The 9,904-nt window shown below is 40.8% G+C and overlaps 1 protein-coding gene across 2 annotated transcripts; it reads right to left on the minus strand.

The window, feature by feature from the left end:
* Positions 1 to 779: 779 nt before the first annotated feature.
* Positions 780 to 8,896, minus strand: LOC145443327 (secreted frizzled-related protein 2-like). Of its 2 annotated transcripts, none has more exons than XM_080321305.1 (5): positions 7,510 to 8,896; positions 6,287 to 6,432; positions 3,642 to 3,830; positions 2,151 to 2,225; positions 780 to 1,958 (listed from the first exon to the last, which is right to left on the minus strand). In XM_080321305.1, the coding sequence occupies exons 1-5, from the start codon at positions 7,821 to 7,823 to the stop codon at positions 1,606 to 1,608; spliced, it is 1,077 nt and encodes a 358-aa protein (XP_080177431.1). In that variant the 5' UTR covers positions 7,824 to 8,896; the 3' UTR covers positions 780 to 1,605. The 2 variants fall into 2 exon arrangements, with proteins under 2 accessions (XP_080177431.1, XP_080177430.1); XM_080321304.1 differs by having other exon boundaries at positions 791 to 1,958; positions 2,151 to 2,228; positions 7,510 to 8,248.
* Positions 8,897 to 9,904: the final 1,008 nt, after the last annotated feature.

A 9,904-nucleotide genomic window follows, 5' to 3' on the forward strand; every position in this document is an offset into this window, starting at 1 on the left:
TCTTTCACAACCAACAATTCATTTGATTTAAGATGACTTGGCATAGGGCTGCACCTCTCGTGTTCATTGGCACCGAGTGTACCATAAGTACATTAATAACTGTTCTGAATAAATTTTGTCGCCATTCGCTACATGACATATCAATATCCCAGAAAATCGGTAAATCCTAATTTGTTCAAAAAAACCTCTAATCCAATCCAAATCCGACAAAATTTCCCAAATTCGTTTTTTTTCGAATCCAAATCCATACTCATCTCTGTTGAGAAACCCTGGTTTAGGGGTTACATACGTTGGAGTTAGATTAGTTTCGGGTTGACTCAGTGCAGAGAGATATGGTATTCTTTTTCGCCTGCACCATCGAGATGCTTTGACGACGGAGATGCGATGCGGCGTTTATAGTAAGGTCATCTAGTCTGCACCCCCGTTTTTTTCTCCTCCATGCTATCCGTTATTGCCGAGCGCCTAGCAGGATAGCCGCGGATACCAGTTTTCGAGTCTTTGGTCTGACCCGGCCGGGGATCGAGCCCACGACCTATTGACCGAGAAGCCGGACGCACAACCGTTGCACTATCTTCGCTCGGTATGAAGATTGGTATAGGGGTGAAATATTTCTTAAACCGACGTAACGTGTAGTGAAGACATGTGAGGTCACAATGTCCCAAGTTTGCACAACTGTTGTGTTGCTGGATTTACTGGAACTTTTACCAAAGCCCAAAAGTCTGGCATCTTTTCATCATTAAATTACTATGTTTGAATGCCATATTCTAGTGTCATGTTTATTATCTGAATCTCGTACCGGCTTTAACTTCCAATAGCAAAATCATTTATATTAGGTCCGCCAATGCTCCCTCGAAGCTGCGCGCGTGGAGGAGTCCAGCCGAAGTGATGACATTTTTTGTAGTCAACACATTGTCCTCTGCTTCGGATCTCAAAATGTTACGCACTGTTGTCCAGGGGACCGCGCAGTGAGTTGGTGAGTGCGCGCAGACTCGTCAAAAATAAGAGGGAACATTGAATATGTCCAACTCGCTACCATTGGACTGCTTAGACCCAAGCCTATTCAAATTCTCTCTACCGCAACATCCAGGTATATAGCAAAATCTTAGCAAACTTTTTTTGTTTACTGAGTCGTTGGAAAATCGTGATAAAAAAACAAATATACGAGAGGTAAACAAGGCGAGAAAAATTCGCAGCAATATCAGGCTGAGGTGAAATTCAGCTTGTCCGAACCTCGGATCTGAGACGCACGTAACCATCAAACACAAAACCTATATTATTATTATTATGAATTGTGGGTTGCAGTTACAGAGGCTACCGTGACAGCTACTCAGATGCCTGTATCCTGCAGCATCACACATGCGTGTCTCGAACAACACTTCTCTCAAGTGTGTAAGAAGTTGTAGAATTATAGGGTTGGTTTGACCGGAGATCGCTTCTGTATTGCTCGGTAAGAGTTTGTGGCTCATGTCCTCTGATTGGCGGCGCACTTTTCGGAACTAGGGAGCCTTCGACTACAACTGATGGACTCAGTTTCACGAGGCCGAGGCTGGTACCCGTGCATCCGAATCCTGCCGTGCTTGTGGGCTGTTGTGCTCTGTTTATGATTCAAACCTCACTTCGTTTGTTTTTAGAGCTCACAGCTCCGCAGCGCTTTCTCCTCAATAGCTTGCTAAGCCTCTTGTCCGATTTTCTCCACTTGGTGATGCTATAAAGACGTAACTTGTCATCCTGATACCAGCCCGCCATCAAATAGCTCGTTCGCACGCCCGCTTGCAGTACATCGCAAGTGCAGTTGACTCCATCCGTCATCCAAACAATATTTTTCTTTGCCATCGCGCTTTTTGTCGATCTACTGCTGATATTATCGAGCCACTTCAGTATACGGCGGGACTTCTTTTTCAGGGTCAGTTTTATATCTCCGTTCTTGGAAATAACTCGTTTAACGCGGCTCTTTATTACTAAAAACAAAACGCGAAGCGTTACGAATCGTAGCTTACAACAATATTAATTATTACTCATGTTTCTGTTACAATACAATCACAAAGAACACCACGAAATCAGAAGCGGCCTCAGTCGTCTTAGTTATGCACATTGCAAAAGGGTAGGTAGAAGTCGCTAGATTTCTATTACCATAGACCGGGTATACTTACTGAAATCGAATGAGCACAGCTTTTTCTTGAAACTTCTTGATATCTTCTTTCGGCGGCATGTAAAGCATACTTTCGCTGCTAAATGAAATAAATACGATGTTAAGCTACACTTCGTTACGTCAGGCGGGCGACATACAGATGACGTCATGAATGAATTTCTTCGATAATATTGGTAGTTGCTCAATGCTCATATTACAATCACATATTTATCCTTACTCAGCCCTCGTGATCAGACTTATCGATAGAGTTGATGGAGAGTGTCCTTGAAAATTTTAGTCACATAATTAATACTGATGCATCCTCGGGTGTTGCATGTAGTTGTTTCTTGGCCTCCAATCAGGACTGTCGGTATGGTCAAAGTATATATTGGAATCGACCAAACGCACAAGAAATCGACCCAACGCACACGATTCCAAATTGTTATTTCTTTATGTACCGCATCATTTTGCTATGTGGTTCGCATTTATACGATGGGGGCTGAGGCTCAGATTATACAAGGACACTACTATGTTCAAAACGAAAAATACTTGGCACCCTGAAGTTGAATTAAAATCCCTCAAATATTTGGGATCCAATTTGTTAATTCAAACAGCATGTTCAGTTCATGTTCACATTGTTCACGGCCGCCAACACACGCTAATTCAATTATGCGCTGACGGTCGCACAATTATTGCTCTGTGGCCGCAGTTCGGTCACCCTGGTTGGCTTGGCGATCCGGATGCCTAGATGTTTCTTACTAGCCGGATAGTTACATTCCTGGCTACTTATGTTATTGTGTCAATAAAGAATCTATATGATAGCCTAAGGAATGCGTTAACGTGTTAAACCAATATACCCTACATGCCCTATTATTGTTCGTGTTCGTAAGTTCTGTTTTTCCATCATGCTTCGTGCTGAGATCCGTGACCCCTTCTTGTATAGGCGTTTACAAAAATACGATATCCTGACACCTTGTCGCAATGTCCTCGAAAACGTGACAGGCTGTACGCAGCGTATGCAGATCGGGGATGGAGCCTACCATTAAAAATAGTTCTGGTTACTGCCCCTTTTTTGTTTTGCAATTGAGTTAATCTATTAGCAGCAATGCTCATGAAAGCGAGCTGTCGACTGCTTGGACGGACTTCAATTCAATCTTGTTTCCCGGAACAAAGCGTGATGTTAAGTAGGAAATGAAGGACTGTGATGGAATCCGTTCTATGTCGCTTCGATTCTCCTCTTTGACGCGTGAATAGAATTCAAAGATGTAGCGCAATGCCGTAGCTTATCCGTGTTTTGTGGCATCGGAAAGTGACTATAGTTTTTCGCTACATTCATATCTTCTGTGCAATGCCGGATACATTCAAACGAAGTTTAACAGCAGTCACATTTTTGCGTGATGTGCTACAGAACATTGTCTTTCAAGTCGCGCAGCTGTGTTTGGCCTACATTTCCTCTAGCTTCTCAACAGGCTACATCGTGTTTTGATACGCAAATGCGATTACACATACAAACCTGATGGGGTTGGTTTGGTCTCCGCTAGGTATCTCTGCTCTGATGGGATACAAAGGGTGTCATCCGATGGGAATTGGGAGCAGTTGAACATGGTCGGCCAGGAAAAGTCGTAAACTGCCATGGCGGGCGAGCAGCTGTCGCGTACTGCTGTGCACAGAGACTGACAGGGCGGAATCGGGTCAGAGAAATCTGAAATATAAGTTGATGGAAATTTTCAGTGACAACATATGATGTTATGTAGATCAGAACTGCATTAAATCTTACATCTGTGTCCAATTACACAAACTCACTAATGTACTTCGTTGTATATATGAACACAAATTGATTGTTAATTTGTTGAATTCGCAAATCACCTAATCCCAAATTGCTACGGCACCGACGCAATGCAAATCGCGTTGATTTAATCATATACGATGCAATGATTGCGAATTCTTCGATGGTATACTTAAAGAGCTCGCGATTGGTCTTGAGTAGAGGCAAAATATTTTTCCGTTAAACTAATTGGAATACATAATGGCCTATTAAATTATTACGCAGTGGCTATCGTAAAATTAAGAGTTCCATTTATCATGATCATTAAAATGCCAGCTTAAAATGTATGTAATAGTCAATCATTGGCATATTTAGTAGGGATGGTGTGAACGTGAGGTTCACGTTCGCGTTCTGTGTGTGAACCTCGGAAATTTAGAGGTTCGTGTTCACAACAGAACCTTGGTAGGTTCTGCACTGTGAACCTTTTGGTAAATTGTAATTTTCACTCCATTATAAGATCTTTGGCTAAAATTTATTGCATTTCAACTGCGGGCCACTCCATGCATGGTGCTGGCAGCATAAGAAATCAACGCTTAACGAGCATGCACCACGCACCTCGACAACCTTAAAAGTTTTAGTTGCTTTGTTGCAAAAATTTTCTCGGAATAACCAGCTTTCCCTTTGTGAATATTTAGTGACTATCTGCTGTGAGCTTGACCCGCAATCACACAACATCACGAGCGATATACGTAGTCAGCGAATGATGCGTATTCAACCAATCAATGACATTGATATCGTCTTCTGATGTAAAAAATCGAACGGGCGTACGGGGTCAATCTTTACTTCATATCTTTACTGTATCAATAAAACCAAATCTGTGCGATTAAGGTGCTTGCTACTGCTGCTGCATAACTTGTTGTTGTTTGTGGTATCGGTAGCGAGTATTGATACCCGTTGTACACTCTGCTCAATATCAATGTAGCAATACCCAGACTCCGAACACATTGTCCGGTCTGGCTAAGACCGTTAAGGCGTAAGCCTATATTCCGTAGTAAGTCCTCGTCGAAATTGTTGGCAAAGCGACGGAATGTATTGATTTTACGCAATTATTATATCCTTTGATTACCGCTGTTGATACATTTAGCGACGTTTAGAACGCCGATATGTACTTCAGCATTGTGGCATTATGTGGACCGAGTCTTCGCTAGGTATCGTGTACTGTACATTAATATAGGCTATCACTTCATTGAAAGATAGGGTTGGAATTAGCAATATGACGTCACGTGACGTCACGAGGTTCACGTTCGTGTTCACACAGAACCTTTCAAAAAGGTTCGCGTTCACACGAACCTGAACCTTTCAGAGGTTCACACCATCCCTAATATTTAGTAAGTAAAAAATCGGAAGATGTGTGGCTGTATGGTGTAAGCTCATGGAGTACAATTTTACTTGAAATTAGTCATTATAATCAGTATCATTTATAAAGTAGGCTACTATGCATGTACTTTGTACATTTTGAATTGGAAAACATTGTAGTCCACTACTTATCTATAAGTATTTGCCATGAATCAGAATTTCCGCATTTTTTTTGAAACATGTATGATCTGGGATATTACAGATCGGCTACTGGTATATGTGCTATTTGAGACGGGCACACCGCGTTATGCAACTTGGATATGCAAGATTCGTTATCAATGCACGGTTCTCATTAGTGAATACCTGTGCGGGTGTGCGTATATGGGAATGGGTTTTAATAAAGTTAATTACGTCGATACTAATGCTGATATGTATCATGGCATCGTTAACATTTGATAGCGCCGTTACCCATCAGCGCCCTTTAACCATTACTACCGCCTATTTTAGGCCAAAACTGCGAATAATGTAAGATTTCCTGATTCTACTAATGGGCAGTGGTTCTTGAACCTTGATTAAGGTAAATTCGCGCATACCCGCTTTGTGGCCTCGTAAGAGAGCTTTCTTTTCGAACTGCATCAATTGGGCATAGCGTAATGAGTTAATTGAATTGGTATCAAATGTTTGTTTTATTGGAATTAAGTAATGAGGATCTAATATGTTTTCCAATTCCAATTTTCCATTCTCTTTTCTCAAGGTTCGTCCGATAGCGTGTGATGTTTTTGCCTGGCAACATGATATACGCTGCTTTGAGATAAGGTTGTGACATCATTGGTAGGAACCTTCCCACGCAGAAATCACTGTGATGTGTGTTTGATGAGAGTAAATCCTAGGAAATCTTCGTTTTACTTTATTTTTTTGACATGGGATGACAAGTTGATTGGATACAGAACAAAATTAGTCGGAATTTGATCGATCTTAAAATATAGAAACACCAAGATTTTCATGGGCCTTTCTATACTGAACCCGTCTATATTTACCTTTGACGCAAACCGGAGCGAAAACCGAGCACAGGAACTTTCGCGCTTCCGGATGACATCGCGTCGCAAGAAGCGGCGTCCATTCGTTCGATTGCTTTACCAATTCACCAATCGAATCATGTCCTCTCAGATTCGGCAAATGCATTCTAAAGTAGACAATATCGAGTTACTCCAGTGCCTAACGATAGTACCAGATAAGGTTGCATTTAAAACAAACAGTGTTTTAAAACACTTTTAAACAAAGGCCTTTAAAAATTAGGCCATAATTGTGTAAGTACTTTCCAAAAACATGTTGCATGAGCCTACGGACAATTACCACCCGATATAGCCGACGTATATCGATATGGGAGGGTTGGAATCCCTCCAAATAGTCGGTTCAACAGCAATAGTACAGATATTTCGTAAAAGGAGCTCTATTTGCCCTATATTTTCAATTGTCAATGTCAATCCACTATGACGTCACAGTTGCATATTCGTGACGTCATGGCTTAAATTGATATTTGTTTTAAATGCAACCCTAGTACCAAGTATATAGCCGTGTTAGAGTCGTCATAACTTGTGATAGAGCGGCGTTGATGAAGTTATATTTGGCGTGACTCTAGATGAGATCGTACATAATATATATGCCAATTGCCAAGTTTGATAACGATAGCTTGTATAGTGAGGGAGAAACAAGGTTTGAATAAGAATATATAGACTAGACTTGTACTAAGTACTAAGTATTGTAGGCCTCAGTTATACCTTCAATCAATAAAATGATAATAATACATAATTCAGCGGTACTAGGGCTGCGGGCAAAATACAATGCTATATCAGCGTGTATGACTTTGGAAAGTCTATAAATACATGAATTTTATTAGACTTTAAACAATACAGCGCTAGTTACACCACATTGAAGATAATATTTTTCGACCATATTTTATTTCCTAGCGCTTTTATGACAATGCTGCGTGTCAATCACTATTTCATAGACATGCGCGCAGCTTATCGCACTGCATATGCGAGAATCGTTTTGAGGATTCCACTACGAGAAGAAAGTATGGGAATTTCTCGTTGATGACTTGTAATTTAGTTCTCGAAAAAAATCGTCTCTCACTGTTCTAATCGAATCGTTGTAATTCACACTCGATCCAGATTCGAGTAATAGAAAATCATAAGGCCAATCCCTAGCTAGTAGTAGAGTACTACCACGTTCGTCAAATGGAATACACGTTTACACATACTTTTTGTATCCGATGTCATAACACAGAGAAAACTGAGGCGGTATTTCCTTGCATTGCGTTTTTCTGCGACCCTCTCCGCTCAGTGGGTTGTACAAATTCGGCTCCAGCACGGGTGTTAATTCCGAAACGACAGGCGACGGGTGTCTCAGAAACGATATGCTCCCATTGCGTCCTTGTTTTGACTTGTAAACTTTTTGCACGATGCTCTTTCCATTCCGTGTATTTTTAGCGTTCTTGCTGCTCCCGCGTGAAATAGCCAAAGCCAAAATAATGACGACAAGATAAACGCGGATAGTACTACTACTAATGTACATAATGTACAATACTTGCTTCAAAATAAACCGCGTCGCGTTATACGTCTGCTACTATCCTTTATCAATTGGGTGATGACAAGTTACCCTTCAAAGGTATTTGATTCATCGCCGAGGCTTTTAGCGTACTGACGTAGAGATAACCGCTACTACTATGGTACTATATGGACATACGGTCTTCAATTTAATATGTTCAGTTGTTCACATAAATGATCGGATAAGTCTGCCTTTGGTTTGTCTCTTTGAATATATTTATATGACATTTGCGTGTGTATAATTTATCTCTTACTTCACGAAGAAAAAAGTCTGAAATCTCGGGGATGTATTCAGAATATCCACATCCTGTTGCGCCTATACAATATACGTACAAAATGTGTATAAGTTTCATCGATCAGTGAGTTTCATCTTGGAGGTAAGGAACTTCAATGTACAATTGAATATTACATTCATATTGAAACAAACCCGAATATTTTCGGCTGACACTCGTCAGGGGTAATCGTCAGTAACTACAAGCAGAGAATTGAATAGAACATTGTATATCAAGAATATTGTATAGATAGATAATGTTTATCAACTGTTCATATCAAGTATACATGGGATAACAGTCACTTAAAGGTGGCAAACACTCGCCGTGAACTGTAAAATTTCTTTGTAAACTCTTGGAACTCACTCAAGTCTCATACACGCGTGTATTTGCGGCCATGTGCATTTAGTTCCTTGAACATCTCGGTATTTGGGCTCAAAATTCAATCAACTTGACTTTAAATTGCATACGAAGTAATCACTGGCATTGTAACCTCGTTTACCTCTATTTCAGCTACCTGACTCGGCTATGTCTAAACTCGTTTCAAAGAATCTTTCAAGTTCATCTGTATGTCTTTCGAGCTCCTCGATCTAATCACGAATGTCCTTCGACGCTGTGTCATTGCACGTTGGATTCTCTCGTCCGAATTAATCTTCTTCCCAGACTAGAAGTCATTTAAACCTCTCGTCCCGCGCACCTGTATACTTCGTTATGAAAATACTAGGGTCTTTTGTGGTCGGCATTTTAGTAAGAATCAATGATGTGTTGATATGTTGTTTGTTCTCGACTAGGAAGCCCGTAATTATCTCATTCAACCCGGGTTGTTATGCCAAGACCATCTCAAGTGGGACGGTTGTAAAACAAATATGACCACGCGCGATTTATCGAATTACGCGTTTTGTAAGCGCTTTATCTTCGGGATTAAACATGGTATCTGGAAATACGTTGTCTGAAGATGTGCATGGCAGATGCGGATTAGAAGTCATGCTTGCGGATCAAAATCGAATTAAGGATCGAAATTAATTGCTGGTTTCGTAAGCGATATGTTGGCACTAAGGGTGAATATGAAGTCTGCATAGTGAATGAAAAATAGTCAACTATTTATGGGCTATGTGTCCCAACTCCCAAGCACAACGGAAACGCAAATGCTGAAGTATTTATAGCGGTATATTAAAATAGCCTAGAAGTGGGTCGTGCTACAAGTCGGCAGATACGGAATCAGAATAAAATAAATCGGCCTGGAGTAAATGGCTTTGTAGCCGGCAAAACACCATGAATGCCAAAAACAAAAACAACGTATCTGTAGTTATGTGTAAATTTATATAATTACCGAAAATCAAATGCATTAATTCAAAGGAGAATGATTCGTTCTAATCAATCAAGCATCGTTAAAAATGCATTGGCATACCACAATTCGAGAAATATTTTAAATTCGCCATGAGCTGTTTGCCTCGTCGGCATCACTTTGATTGCATTGTCGCGAAATGATGACTGACGGTTTTCTGAATCTTTGGTAACCCATCTCAACAGCATTCCACTGTCGGCAAACCCAAAATTCATAACCCCGGTGATACGAATCACTCAGCACAGTTGCTCGCATATTCCAAATATCAGAACTCGCGGGACTTCTGAGTCCGCCCAGATACGGCCGCTTGACAACAAAGATGGCGAACTATCAACTCCTTGAGAACTTGTTAAAGGCGTGTGGAAACGGTGGTTTTTGCATCATTAAACAAACAAGACCCAAATACCAATGCTGTAATGCGATACTTTTGCGACC

The sequence above is a fragment of the Botryllus schlosseri genome, chromosome 7 (genome assembly GCF_051294905.1).
Source record: "Botryllus schlosseri isolate E-star chromosome 7, Bs_hap1, whole genome shotgun sequence".
Classification (NCBI taxonomy): Eukaryota; Metazoa; Chordata; class Ascidiacea; order Stolidobranchia; family Styelidae; genus Botryllus; species Botryllus schlosseri.

Excerpts from the sequence above, each read along its gene's own strand:
- LOC145443327 (XM_080321304.1), bottom strand. The coding sequence starts at position 7,823 with ATGTACATTAGTAGTAGTACTATCCGCGTTTATCTTGTCGTCATTATT. Across the intron at positions 3,831-6,286 it reads CGCTCCGGTTTGCGTCAAAG|ATTTCTCTGACCCGATTCCG; the intron begins GTAAATATAGAC and ends CTTATATTTCAG. Across the intron at positions 2,229-3,641 it reads GACCAAACCAACCCCATCAG|CAGCGAAAGTATGCTTTACA; the intron begins GTTTGTATGTGT and ends TATTTCATTTAG.